Here is a 15,289-nt window from a genome sequence, read left to right on the forward strand (position 1 = left end):
TTTGCGCCGTTGATAATGATGATGAGAAAGGATCACAGGTTTTGCCAAAGTAAGATAGGTGCGCAAATTAAGCAACATAGCATCAACTATAGTAAATGGGCACTAATAGCAACATATATGTAGCGTAGTCTACAAAACAATGGATAATATGGAATTCGATAGAAATTTCAAATGTTCAGGATTTAAGTATGAAAATAGTTTAAAAGGGGATTGCTACTCCGGTTCAGCGAAACGAACATGTATGCCATTCTGCAGTTTATCACTTTATTCTGCTAAGTAGATCAAAATAAACAAAGAATAACAGCTAGAAACACGAATTAAGATGCTCAATTCCCATTCAGTCATATACAAAATTTTCGTTACATGTACATTTTATTAACAAAAAAATAAAAATTTATTTTCCAATTAAAATGTTTTAATTTTCTAAAAACATTTTTATGAACATGTAAAATTTTCTCAATATCTTCTATCAATTTTGTGAAAATTCTTTTTATACCAATGAAATAATATCTGTGCATTCCTTGTCGCACTGGAAAGAAAATAATTTAAGAAAAAAAATATTCTTATTAAATTTTCTGTTTCACTCGCATAATGCCATTATGTTCGAAATATGGAAAAAAAAAAAAATAAATACTCTTACAAGACAAAACATACTTTATTGGAGAGGGGAGGGGCAAAAGGAAAAGTTTATTTTTCATGAAACTAAAAGCACAATATAAACTCGTCTTTGAGAGCAGGGAAAAAGTCCAAATAAAAGTGATAATATATGTAGGCACTTACCATTGTTCTTTACTGGAGCATCTTGAGTGCTACCAAAAATATTTGATGCCATGTGATTACGTACTGTGCGGGGAGTTCCTGCATTCTCTGCTCCAAAGATGTCACTTGATCCACCGCCTGGTGGTCTCAAGACCCTAAAAAGATAAAAGAAACCCATTTAGTTTATTTTATTTATTAAAGTTGTCGAAATTGTTGTTGTTGACAGGCTCATATAAATTTAAATTAATTGATGGTCTTAAGTATATTTGTTCAAGATATGGTATACCGAATTTTTACTTTGGATATTACGTATCGTTACGTTTTTAAGATTTTGTGTAAAATAAAACCTCATTAAAATCGGTTTACTGTATGTGTGTTGCATTTTCTCGAAGTTGGTTATAGCAACTCACACCAACTTTAGTGGAAAAGTGGGAACTGTGAACGCTCACGTATACAGTGAGTTACATCCTTTTACGTCGAATTTAAGGGGGGTCCCCATACATGGAAAAGGAGATGTACATTGTTTTCACCAAATATAGTTATGTGGGATATCAAGTGAAAGGTCTTGATTAGTACTTTCCGAAGCCGATCTTAGTTTTGACACTTGTTGGAAAGGTTGGGAGTGTGAAGGGTCGAAAGTGGTTAACTCTTTAGCGGACCCATTTTCAGAAACTACTCAACCGAAAAATTTGAAAAAAATGCGAGGCTGCCACTATATGGTGCCACTTCTATAGGACTCCTTAATCAAGTGATTTAGACAATGTAGATGGTCATACAAAATTATGCACCAAGCATGCACGAGGAAGACAATTCTACCATCATTCATCAAAATCACCAAACGTTACTCGAAGTTGCAGGCCGAAGAGGAATGGATCAAAAAAAGTGACGACGAACTCGAAAAAGAATTTTCGACGAAAGAATTACACTAGCTACCCAAGAGAATACCTATGAAAATGATGATGATGTTGAAGGAGAGGAAAAGGTCGACCCCACCAAACCGAGGGCCGCAATAGAAGTGTCATTGAAATATATTGAACAATCTGGGTCATTTTCAATAGACGCTTTGGTTATAAAAAAATAGAGAGATGTAGCATTTAAAAATTCACTTAAGGTCAAGAATCAGAAGAAAGTTAGTGATTTCTTTTTAAAAAGGTTGATAAAATATTTAAATATACAATTAAATATGTACTTTTTCAACTGTATACTTCGTCTATTCAATTAATATACATTGTTGTATATATCTTTAATATACAGATAAAAATACTTAATTTTTCTAACGAAAATGCCGGCACATTGGATCAACCGGCCATTTAGTCAACCGGCTAGGCTCTGGTCCCGACGTGGTTGATTAAGAGCGAGTCTACTGTAGTGCGATTTCCACCAAACTTTGTGGTATGATGCTCTATAGTATTAATTGCTGCAAAACTTGATGATTCTAAGGTAAACTTGAGGGGTCAATCATTTTCTAAAAAATATACTTATAATGAATATGGTTATACATTACTATCAAGTTTATTTAAACAGGTATCGATATGGAGAGTATATCCATGCACATGGACCACCATATTGGTGGATATCAAAGGTTTTGTTTGCTTCTTCTGTGAGTATATTTGAGTGTAGAACTATCCCATTTGTTCGTAGCCAGTTATGTATATGCGTTTAGCATGCCTGACTACCCACTTCAGTGTGATATCGATATTTAGTTGCAGTAAATTTACATGGTAAAGTCAAATTTGAGCTACTGTAACTTTGTTACTTATAGTATGATTTTGATCAAACTTGGGGATAATATGCTTCATATTATATTTTATACTGCTGCCAATTTTTATAACTCTGGGATAAACTTAAGGGGGTATTACTCAATGTTCCCAAAAATTTGGTAATATACTATTATTAATTTAAATTGAACAGATGTCGATATGGAGAGAATTTTTCCAGATTTTTCGGTTGGATAGTTCATTATCACTTTCCACACCTCCCACTCCCCGCCTTTTTAACAAATCTCAAAACTAAGACAGATTCTGGGCGTTCACAGTTCCCACCTTCTCACCAAATTTGGTGTCAATCGGTTTAGTCGTTTCTGAAAAAAGTGCCTGTGACAGACAGGCAGACAGACATTGAACCGATTTTAATAAGGATTTCTTTTGTAAACAAAACCTTAAAAAATAATAAATTTGGTCATCGTAAAGTTAGGGAAGAGCTAATCAGAAAAATGAAAATAAAATTAATAACACTTTTTCCCAGCTTAGGCAACCTGCACTGAAAATATGTTTTTCAATAGATGAAAGAAATGTTATCAAAATCTTTGGATAATTTTCTTTTTAATTTAAAATCTGATAAAAGATAATACACTTTACACCAAACTTTAGGATAAGTGAAAGCTACCTATCAAATTAAATCAAAATTGGTTAAACTATAAAAAAATTCAATAGGAAACAGTGAAATAAAATATTTATCAATGAAATAGAAGACGTCACGCTGCGTTTATGCTTTTCTAAATGATAAAATTAATTATGTGTATTCAGAGTGGGGTTCGCCTTTAACTATTGTGATTTCAATTTAATTCAAATGCTTCTAATTAACCGAATGAAAGACTGCACAAATTGTTTATTAGGGTCACAGATGAGCAGCCTATTCAACTAGGCTGTTACTGGAGAGAAAATGAAAGTGATGGTAATTGGAAAAAATTTTTTTTTGTAAAATCTTTAGTGTTATTATATCTTTTTCGGGCATAGATGAAAAAAAGATATCAGCGATTTTGCATGATTACGGCACACCGTTGATTTCTCCTAATCTGCCTGTAGTAATCGACTCAATCTGGTTGCGTTCGGCAAAGAATAATCAATTAATCTTTATTGAGTTATGTGATAACAGCGAAGTGAAAAAACTTTGCAGTTATTTTGAACGTTATTCGGAATTCTTACTTTCCTGTGAGGTATATTGCTCAGGTGTCGGTAATGGTTTAAAATCGCGCATAAATTTGCGTATCACTTTTCACAAGAACTGGGAATTGACCGGTGTCCGTTTGATTTATATTAGGAAGCTAAATTTTGCATACTAAATTTGAACACTTGCCTTTCAAAATTTTTCCACCATTTTGTTGTTTATAACTAGCTTATTTTCCTGAGTGATTCGTGTGGTAATCCGGTGATTAGTATAAACGGATAGAAAACCGAATTGAGTAATATAAGCCACCAAATGATGGTGATGAAGTGTGGAAACCGGAATATTATGACGACCCTGCTATTATTCTGTGTAATGTTAAGATGCCCATTTTAATAGTATGTATATTATGTCCAACAAAGGTCTTAAGCAGTTTAAAAGTTTTGCGAGCAGGCGTCGCTTTGTACCTGCCTTCCTCTCCCTCCTTCCCCAGAATCTCCGTTTGTAGTCATTTGAATCCAAAAATTTAAAGCCTAGGAAAAGCTTTGCACAATAAAAACCAACAGAGTAGGCGGACACCGACCTATTCTCTTTGAAAAGCTTGTAGAAATCTGAAAGACAATATTCACCACCCTTATATCTAGGAAATGATAACTGGGTTCAAAGCGATGCTGAAAAAGGTGCTGCACTGGCGACTCATTTCGAAAGAGTTTTTACACACAACCCAATCAAAAACAAAATTCAACTTTCGCGATGTTCACCTTCATCTGTCAAAACGAACCTCCGCCCCGATAAAATTGAAGGCAAAAACGGTCAAAGAGCTCCCTCTCCATGCTATCATGAATTCGATTGAGATCTTCAACGCGGTGACACGTATTGGTCACTTCTCGAACATGTGGAGAAATTCTATTATAATTACGGTCGCAAAACCGGGAAAAGATCCGACGCAAGCACAGTATCATACCGCTTGATAAGCCCGCTTCCTATCTTATAAAAAGTATTTGAAAAACTGCTGGCATCGAAGATTCTGTTGTTCCTGGTAAGTTGAAATATAATCCCCGATCATCAATTCGGATTCCGAGAAAAACATGGCATAACAGAATAGGTTCATAAGACAAGCTTTCAGCCGAAAAAATATTGTTCAACCGCAGTTTTTTGACAGAGTGTGGCATAAAGGGCTATTGTACATGATTAGAAAAATTCTACCGGCAAATATGTATGATACCTTGAAGTCCTGTATAAAAGGTCGATCGTTCCGATTAAGATACAAAAGCTTCATATCCAAAGATCATCCCCCAAGGAAGTGTACTAGGGCCTTCCATGCTCCGCCACAATTATATCTGATATATTTGCCCGATCTGCCAGTTGACGATAGTCTGATTATATGTACATTTGCGGACGACACGGGGATCCTTAGCTTTCATAAAAACCCTGAGGATACTTCTAAATCCCTGCAATTTTATTTGGAAAAATAGCGGCTAATGACATGGAGGATTCGCGCGAACGAGAGCAAAAGTTTTCACGTTACGTTTACTCTGAATCGGAATACATGCCCGCCCATTTCGTTAAATGGAATCAACATTCCACAAACTGACAATATCAGATACATCTTGGCTTGCATCTCCATCGACGTCTTACTAGGAGAAGACATCGAAGCTAGACAAACGCAAATGCGTCTAAAAGTAAAAAGCATCTACTGGTTACTCAACCGAAATTCTAGTTATCAATAAGAAGTTACTTTTGTACAAGTGTTTAATTAAACTTATCTGGACCTACGAAATTCTATGGTGGGATGCAAAAAAAATGTCAAATATCAAACTACTCTAACAAACCCTTCCGAAGATCCTTCGAATAATAACAAATGCACCTTAGTTCATCAAGAATAGTAGCTTACATCGAGATCTAAAAACTCTTCTCGTAGATGACGAAATACTTAATCAAACTAATAAATATCGACAAAAACTGAAAGACCACCATTTGCAGAACATTTCCAAAACGCATGCTCCCAACCAACCAACCACCAACCAACCATGAACGTCAGATTGTGGATAAAATCCGGCTCAATAGGTTACGGTGGGCGGGTCAATTAATCCGTATGGATGAGGATGATCCAGCCCCGAAAAGTCTACAAGGGCAATATCTATGGTAGAAAAAGAAAACGAGGCAGACCCTGCCTGAGATGGAACGACGGCGTAGGTCAGGACGCGAGACAGCTTTTAGGGATATTGAATTGGTGGACCTCAGCGCAAAACCGGGGTGTCCAGAATTCCTTTCTAGGGCAGGCCTAGGTTGGATACCGGTTGTTGCGCCGTTGATGATGAATGTCTGAATTTGAAATGGAAAGTTCCGAAGCTGACTTGCAAAAGTCTGAAGTCAGTTTAGACAATTCTGAATTTGATTGAAAAATTCGGAATTTGATTTGGAAAATTCTGCATCAGACTTGCAAAACCTATATATCCTTCAATACAAGAATCAATGGATTAAGTTAGATGTCATACGACTTTCGATACAATGTAGCCATATGCAATCCTACCACAATTGACCAACCAGGTACATTCCAAGAACATTACTACCATCACGATCAAACAAACCAAAGAAGTCCCAAAAAACCATTGTACAATAATTTTAAGAAAACACACAGCCCATAAGTGATCTAAAAGGCCTTTCGAAATCTACATCTGAAGTCACAAGAAATAACGGATCCTTCCGTAAATAATGCGGCTAATGCAATTAAAGAAATTCTGTTAAAACCCATTCAAGTAGTTTGAAGCAACCATTTATTTCTCGTATGCCTCACGGAGTTTCCTCCATTGCATGCCATAATGAATCATAAATTACTCAAAAATCTTTCTGAAAAGGCTATTCATCAATCAAAATCGAAACATTTTTCTCAGATGCCAGCAACGGCAGTAGCTAGCAACAATAATAATTACAAAAGCGTAACATGAAATATGAATACAATCTAACACGACCATGTGTTCTCAGCGACGTTGAGAAAACAAGGAGGCTGGAGCCATGTTTATCTTGTGTTTGTAAGGCACTTGTGCTCTTGTTGTACTCGGCATGATTTCGATACTGCACTTTGGCATTCGACTTGATACCATGCAATGATTATTATTGTTAGACCTTGTCTTGTCTAAATTTATGTATGTAAATTTGTTTTTAGTTTGGATGCCGTGGAAGCCAGTGGAAACGCATGAACAGTACAGGAACACTTCATTACAATATCCAAACAAAACTGGGAAAACGCTGTGGAATCTCTCCGTTGTTTGGACTTTTGAAATCTAATTATGTATATCCAGAGTTTGATCAATTGTTGTTATTCTTAACTGAAAACACTTCGCCATACTTTCGTATAGTTTGAAAGTGAAGGTGCAGATATGTGCATTTCCGCTGCACTGCGGGAAAGATACTGAGATCACCAAACTCTTGTTTACAGCCATCAATTTACTACTTAAATCCGCTGGTCTCCAAACCAGTTCACATGTCCAAATTAAAGCATAGATAGCTATACTCATGTTGGGCGAGCAGAATATGTAGAGTCTTTTCAACTTATAAGGATGTATTTTTGGCGGCCTGGTCTGGTTATGCTTCAGGTTAAAGTTGCATAATTCGGCAAGTCCTCTCACGCCGCTGGAAACCGTTTTCGGGCGGAGAAGGTGCTAATAGGGCCCCAAGCCAAGGTGGAACAGCATACGTCGAGGGCTGCGTGGCCAATGGGGAGCTTGGTCTTTAGTAGGCGAACTCTGAATACCTTGGGCACCTTCAGTTTCAAATAAGACCCTTACCCTGATAGCCGGGCCAGCCAGGGTGGACATTCTTCCCGGACTACTCGTGGGACCAAGACATGGACTCAATTATCAAAAAACAAAAAAAGACGATAGAAGAAGAGGGGGTGATGCCAGGCGCATCATCGGAGGACGAGCCGCTGGCCTCCAGCCAGGAGACAGTAGCCGTCGAGAGCAGTACACTCGGTGCCAGCCGTAGCACCGTTGTGCTGAAACCAACGCCTGGCTGATGAGCAGAAGGCGAAGCCCATCGCTCTAAAACGCAATCGATCTCAAGACGAGATCGAGCAAGAAAGGAAGCGGAGCAGAGTGGGCAAGAGCGCAGACGCTAAGTAACATCCGAAGGAAATTGTACAGCAACCGTCAACCGATGGGCCACGTACTACGAAGTCCTTCAGCGACGTGGCCAGGAGCCACTTACGTGTGGCGCTGGCTGATGGCAATTCTGCTAGCGGCAAACTAGCGCTGGAGGTGTGGACCAGTGTTGAGGCCAGGCTGTCGGGCATGGTCTATAAGCATCTCCTGGACACCGGAGGCAAACACCCGGGACTCATCCCCACTTTGATTCATCTCAGGTGGTCCGTGGGTTTCACGTAATAGCTTGCATGGACCAGTTCTTTAAGGAATTTCTCGGTTCGTATGTCGCTAAGATCAGCGACGCCTGGGAGGGCGTTAAGCTCAAGATCGTCCCTTACGACGAAATTCCCAGGAGACCGGTCGTTTGCATCTGGTTGCCGAAGATCCGCATGGATAAGGACAAGCTCGTCCAATTACTGCGCCTTCACAACCCCGGGATTCCCATGGACGACTGGATGGTTATCAAGGAGGAGGAACCTCAGACAAACAGCCAGCCTGTACTACTTCGTATAAATGAGGAGTGCCTGGAGGCACTGAAAAAGCCCGACTATAAAGGGTGGCTCGGAGTCAGGAATGCAAAGGTAAAAGTGTTCCGCTCTGCAAAACCGGACGACGATCTAGACCCAATCGACGCCGCCAACGAGCTGTTGGAGGAGATGACGATCGACGGGGACTGACAAAACCCCACGCAAGCAGATCATGCTTAGGGTAACGCAGATAAATCTGCAGCACTCGAAGTGCGCGTCAGCTAATCTGCTTGTCTTCCTCTTAGAGGAAGACATCGACATCGCATTATTACAGGAGCCCTGGGTCGGAAGCGACCGAACCATCAAGGGGCTGATCAGGATAGACCTAGAGCATGTATTCTTGCGAGGAAGAGTGCACGCTTTCCTGTGCCAGGACCTGAGTTCCAGTGACCTAGTCGTGGTCAAGCTGGAGCAGGCGGGGGCAGGGAACGTGTATATTTCCTCGGCTTACATGGCTCATGGCCGATCAGCTCCCCCAGAAGAACTACAACATCTGACGAACACCATAGCAACAAAGAAAGCCAACCTGCTGATAGGCTGCGACGCTAATGCAAGGCATACGCTTTGGGGCAGCTCCGAAATCAACGAAAGAGGTGAGCCATTTTTTGATTTTATTATTACTTCAAATCTATCGGTGTGTAACAGGGGCAGTACACCAACCTTCCATTTTTCCTGCTCGGAGAACTGTGACGGTTGGGAGGAGGTGCTTGATATCACCCTAATAACCGACAATGGGATTCTTAGGATGGAGGACTGGAGAGTGCCTGACCAGAGATCCTTCTCTGACCGCAGTTGGATACTCTTCAGTCTAGATTTCACCGCAGAGGTCTCCAAGCCCTTTAGAGACCTCAGGAGGATCGACTGGAGAAATTTTGGTCAGGTAATTAAAAACAAATGAAGAAGTACAAGTCGGCCATCAGGACCGCCAAGAGGCGGTCTTGGCTGGACTATTGTCAGAACATCGAAAGCACAAGTGAATCCGCGAGGCTCAGTAAGATTCTGTCCAAGGAACATAAGAGCCCATCTTTACTTAAAAAGTCGGAAGGCTCCTGGACGGAATCTTCTAGCGAAACCTTGGAGCTGCTGGTTCAAACGCACTTTCCCTCCAGCGAGGAAGACGGTGAGTCAGAACCTTGCTTGGAGGGTTTGCGGCAACCCCAGCTGTGCGAGACTATCAAATCGGTAATTACCGAGGATAGGATCGGCTGGGCTATAAACAGCTTCTCCGCATGCAAGCCTCCAGGCCCAGATGGCATAATTCCAGTCATGCTACAGAAGCAGCAGGAAAGGGTTGTGCCGTGGCTGGTTGAGATTTACCCAGCAGCATTGGACAGCAGCGGGGTGAAGGTGGTGGTGTGCCGATGACTTGGTGATATTAGTATCAGGGTTGTTTCTGTCCATTATGAGCGACAATCGTGGAAGGAGAGTTGCGAAAGGTGTGCCTGTTAGCCGCAAAATGCGGACTCAGCATAAACCCAACCAAAACGCAACTGATACTATTCACCACCAAGCCAAGGATACCTGTATTCCATCTACCACGGCTGAATGAACAAACATTGGTCTCTTTCCTCTAATGTAAAGTATCTGGGTGTAATCCTGGATCCTAAGCTAAATTGGAGGTTGAATATAGAACTGAGGGTTAAGAAGGCCTGTATAGCCTTCTATGCCTGCAAGAGAACCTTTGCAAAAAAATAGGGTCTCCGGCCGAGGATGGCCAGCTTTGAAGAAAAAATACAATAGAACGAAGTTTAATAGGATTCAAAGACTCGTGTGCGGATGCTACTTGGGCTCTGCAGTCCTGCCCGGCAGATGTTGCCACAGCAACATCCTAGATGAAATACCTCAGGAAATCTGGGCATCTCCCACGGACTATGTCACACGCCAGCTGAACTTCACGAGAAACTTTGCTGTGGACTTTTCAATCAGGGCAAAGTGGAAGACCGGCGGCGTGTTGCAAGACTATGATACAGTATTCTTTACGGACGGATCAAAGATGGTCTATGGAGTCGGCGCGGAGGTTTTCTCGAATACACACGGTGTATCCAAGTCGTATGGTCTCCCAGGTTGCGCCAGTATATTCCAGGCGGAAGTTCTGGCGATAGTGGAAGTCTGTCGATGGCTGGAGCGTGATTCGAGCTCCAAGCGTAACATAGCCATTCTGACCGACAGCCAAGCGGCCACCAAGGCCTTGTACTCAATGACGACATCTTCCCGGCTGATGGAGCAGTGCAGAGACGCACTTAACCGTCTGGGCGGCACGCTCAAGGTCACTCTCCGCTGAGTTCCCGGGCATAGGAACGTAGAAGGGAATGAGCGGGCTGATGAATTGGCCAGGCAAGGGTCTGCTCTTGGCAGTCCCTCGGCGAATACAAACGGTGTTCCGCTGGCGGCTGTCAGGGGCCGAGTCTACTCGCACTATCTAGCAGCCGCGGACCTGAAATGGCGAAGGCTTACATTCAAGATTACGGCGGTCTGCATGGGGCACTGGCCCATAGGGGACCATGCCACTAGGCTCGGCATACCCTGCAACTCACATTGCCGAAGCTGCGGAGAAGGAAGGGAAACCTTCATGCACTTTCGTTACGATTGCCCAGCTCTGGGTAAATCATTTTTTGGGGACCTCAGAGAGATTTTTAGCTGCAGGGTGGGAGAGCTGCTTTCCTTCGTGAATGCTATGGGCTGGCTCTGAAGATCCGAGCCGGTTGGACTCTGCCTCCCTGCTCACATAACAACAGTCACGGTCTTAGGAGTTTGTGGCATCAAAACGACCCACTAAAGCGCTAATTGGGCTCCTCGGAGTGGACACGGACACCTACCTATCTATAAGGATGTATTTTTGGCAATGTTGAAACATCTTTCTATCCACTTGCATGAAGCATAACTCAGCATTCGCTCTCTAATTTCAACAGTATCTTATTCTAGCTAATTACTTATTAATTTGGTTTTGATTGCGGTAGAATAGTATCTGCTAATTTGCTTTCAGCACAAAAGAACAACGGTTTTGTGTTACAGCATTATGCTAATTAACACCTCTGCTACTCTGTGGTTCTGGTCCCGCCGTCTCCGCTTTGGCGCTTTTTATACTTTTATAGCAAAAGATTGAGTTTATAAACCCAGCACTCAGTTGGGTAAAGCACATGCAAGCATGCACACATTGCCTATTTTGCACTCGGGGGAAATGAAGATTTTACCGCTCAACATAGATAAATCGACTCTACAGTACAGTGTACGTTTATTATTTCTTAGGTTTCCTTAATTGTTATGTTCAAGATGCTGTGACGAGATTGTATGGTCTAGATAATAATAATGATTGTATCTTTCTTACTCAAATGATGCTACAAGCAAAAAGGAAACGCATTCACGAACGTACCTTATCTCACCGTAACTGAGGAGAAAATCCATGGAAATATCGCAAAACATTATTTTTTTTTGTGTGTTTTCATCTTTGCACACTTACTCAGTTGTCATAAATTATGCGCTTTGTAAATAGATTTCCTACATAAAAAATATCAGACAACAATAACGGAATGTACCCGACGTTTCAATATTAATTAGTGTAGCTGAAAAATTTAAGATAATTGAAAAATCCTCATTTACCGACTGACTTATCGTGGTGCATTCGTGTATGCAAGATGTTGAGAAAAGAAATGAATGCAATGAATGAAATTCATTGCATTCGTGGAAACAGAGAATTAACCTAGAATTTAAAATTCATTCATCATTTATTTTTTGGATCATATTCATTAATTAGGGTCTTCTTTACAAGAAACATCAACCATACATTTAATTATACTTTAAATGCATTGTCATTACCCTAGATACTTTTAAGGGTTTTGTTTGTAAAACAAGATCTTATTAAAATCGGATCAATGTCTGTCTGTCACACGCACTTTTCTCAGAAATGGTTATACCGATTGACACGAAATTTGGTGAGAGGGTGGCAATTGTGAATAACCACACATGCAGTCAGTTATATCTTTCTACATTGAGTTTAAGGGGGTATAATTTTATTCCACCAAATAAAGTCATGTTGGGTATCAAATGAAAGATCTCGATTAGTACTTTATGAAGTCAGTCTTAGTTTTGACATTTGTTCGAAAGGTGGGGGCGCTGGGTCGAAAGATTTTTTTAACGGACCCCTTTTCAGAAAATACAGTGAGCGCAATTTCTATAGGTGCTATGGCATTTTCAATAATTTTCAAGGAAGGCACAAAGAACGCTTGCTGTATCATGACCACTTGCATTAATATCTGTTCTCGGGTTTGCTGGGAAGGCGTTTTGACATTTGCAATGTGATCAGCTGATTAGTTGTGCTAATTTCTATGTTTTTATGGTGAAAATCCGTTTTCAACTGCGCAATTTCTATAAGTGCACACGAAAAAAAATTTATAGTGTGTTGTTTAGAGGGGGCTTTTCGTACAAAAAACGGTGTGTTATTAGTAATAGTATTGTTTAATGTTATATAGGTTAAAATCCATAGTCTTATATTATTGTTTTATATAGCAACAACAGTATGCCACGTGGAAAAGTATTAACTGAAACAGAACGAGTAAAAGCAGCCACTATGAAGAATCTGGGATGCAGTATGCGAGCTATAGCAAAGGAAATCGGCAGATCATTAAATGTTATCCGAAATTTTTTCAAATTAGGGGAAAAATACGCCGCCCGAAAGCACCCGAAAGGAAACAAAAAAGTTGGAAACAGGCTCATCACACAAATTAAGGATGAAGCGACGAAAAATAAATTAAGTCCGGCTGAAATTGTTTCCAAACTGAATCTTCCCATCAAAAAGAGGCGTGTTCAGCAAATTTTGCAGGCCGATATCAATTTAAAATACAAGAAACCCGCGAAAGCTCCGCACCTAACACCCCGCCATAAAACCGCCCGGTTAGATTTTGCACGGAAACATATGAAATGGGAAGATGAATGGAAAACAGTTATCTTTTCTGATGAAAAGAAATTCAATTTAGATGGCCCCGATGGGTTTAGTTGTTACTGGCACGACCTACGAAAAGATAACCCTCCGCGTATGAGCAGAAACTTTGGTGGTGGAAGTTTAATGATTTGGGGTGCTTTCTCCTATCATGGAAAACTTCGTCTTGGGATAGTACCCACGAAAATGAACTCAGACATTTACACCGATTTGTTAGAGGTTATTCTTGTCCCATATTTAGACGAGAAAAATAACATAGATTTTATTTTCCAACAAGATAACGCCGCCGTCCATGCTTCCCGATTCAGAAAATCTTACCTAGATTCTAAAAACATAAAAATAATGGAGTGGCCCTCCCGTAGTCCCGACATAAACCCAATCGAAAACCTTTGGGGAATACTATCCAGAAGGGTTTATGCAAATGGGCGGCAGTTTAGCTCAGTCGCTGAATTAAAAAAGAAAATATTAGAGTGCTGGGGGGAAATCGATGATAATGTACTAAAAACCCTTATTAATTCAATGCCAAACAGAATATTTCAAATAATAAGAAATAATGGTGCAAAAACAAAATACTAAAGTTTGATTGATGTCTTTTATTCGATTGGTAAAAGTGTTACAATGAAAGTGCACCTATGGAAATTGCGCACTGAAATGCTATTTTTTGTTAATTTTTTTAAGAATACTATTTATTTCGTTATTTTTTGTTTGTATTATAATTTAAAATAAATGTGTCCACTTTACTTTGTTTTAACATGAATTTCATCTCAAAATTGAAAAAAATTGGGTGTGCCTATAGAAATTGCGCTCACTGTATCTCTAGGAAATACTCTGATGAACGCAATGATCAGGAATTGGAGGGTGTCAGATGAACCCTCTATGTCTGATCACAAGATAATGAGATGCAACATGAGGGTAACTCCGAAATAAAAAGAATAATAAGGAATCCCGGGAGAACGGATTAAGAATCCTATGTAACGCACTTGAGCAATAACATTGCCCACCTTCAAGGGACATTAGGAGCGAACTGGAACTAGAAACAGTGGTGGAAAACCTCAACACAGTCGTCATTGACGCATATGAGGACAGCTGTCCGGCTGGCAGTTATATCATCAAGAGATGTACCGTGGTGGAACAGGAACCTGGCCAGAATGAGTACAGGGTGACGAAAACTCTTCAACCAGGCAAAACAAACCGGGGACTGGCAGAGGTACAAAAAGCACTGACTGCGTCTAGGAACGCGATCAGAGAAGCAAAACGGAACAGGGAATTCTGTGGAGGGATCGAAAAAATCACAGGACGAACCAGGCTTTACAAGGAGTAGCCAAAGACGGGGAAATATCGTCTGTCTGTTTAAAGAAGGAAGATGGGCTGATTCTTAGAACTTGACTCCCTGGGTGGTACCCCACGGTGGCAGGCGACAACATTCTGCTTGACACCCCAACAACGAATAAAAGTTCCGACTAGGTGAACTCTAAACTGGTATGGGAATGCCTTGAGAGACTGAATATACTCGGCTTGTCCAAAAAGGTCTGGAAACTTTGAGTTCCAGGCCATGCTGGGTGGGAAGGCAATGAGGCAGCGGACGAACTAGCCAAGAAGGGAGCAGGGACGCCTTTACAATGGCCAGAACCCTTCTGTGGAATCGGGAACGGTTCCATGGCTATGACACTAAGAAATGAAGAGGAACGGTTGAGGCAACTGTACTGGGCGGGCTACCAGGAATGGAGCAGTTTAGGGTGCTTATTGGGGGATACGAACCCATGCGCCCAAAGATTTGCTTAAACCGCACCAAAAAGAACCTCCGAATCATAGTGGGAATTCTCACTGGTCACTGCCGGCTAAACTATCACCTAGGGAAGCTAGGGATATAAGGACACTGCCTGCAGGTTTTGTGAGGAGTGTGACGAAACCTCTATACACGTCCTGTCCGGCACTTGTGCAAAGTAGGTTGAGGCATCTGGGAGAACCCTTAATACCAGATGCAAAGTTGAAAGATTTGGAACCAGGGAATATACTAAATATACTACCTATGTATGCATGTC

At 40.9% G+C, this 15,289-nt stretch overlaps 1 protein-coding gene across 8 annotated transcripts in view; it reads right to left on the bottom strand.

Moving 5' to 3' along the window:
* The window catches only part of LOC119660414 (microtubule-associated protein Jupiter), a 213,556-nt gene that overhangs the window by 11,614 nt on the left and 186,653 nt on the right, over window positions 1-15,289 (bottom strand). For 7 of the 8 annotated variants that reach the window (XM_038068957.1, XM_038068955.1, XM_038068954.1 and 4 more), the window contains 2 exons: window positions 781-914; window positions 497-529 (listed from right to left, as the gene is read on the bottom strand). In XM_038068957.1, coding sequence (XP_037924885.1) covers window positions 497-529; window positions 781-914 — 167 coding nt within the window. The remainder of the gene's footprint in view (window positions 1-496; window positions 530-780; window positions 915-15,289) is intronic. The other variant, XM_038068959.1, reaches the window with a different exon arrangement.

Source organism: Hermetia illucens, chromosome 6 (genome assembly GCF_905115235.1).
Source record: "Hermetia illucens chromosome 6, iHerIll2.2.curated.20191125, whole genome shotgun sequence".
In the NCBI taxonomy this organism is placed as follows: Eukaryota; Metazoa; Arthropoda; class Insecta; order Diptera; family Stratiomyidae; genus Hermetia; species Hermetia illucens.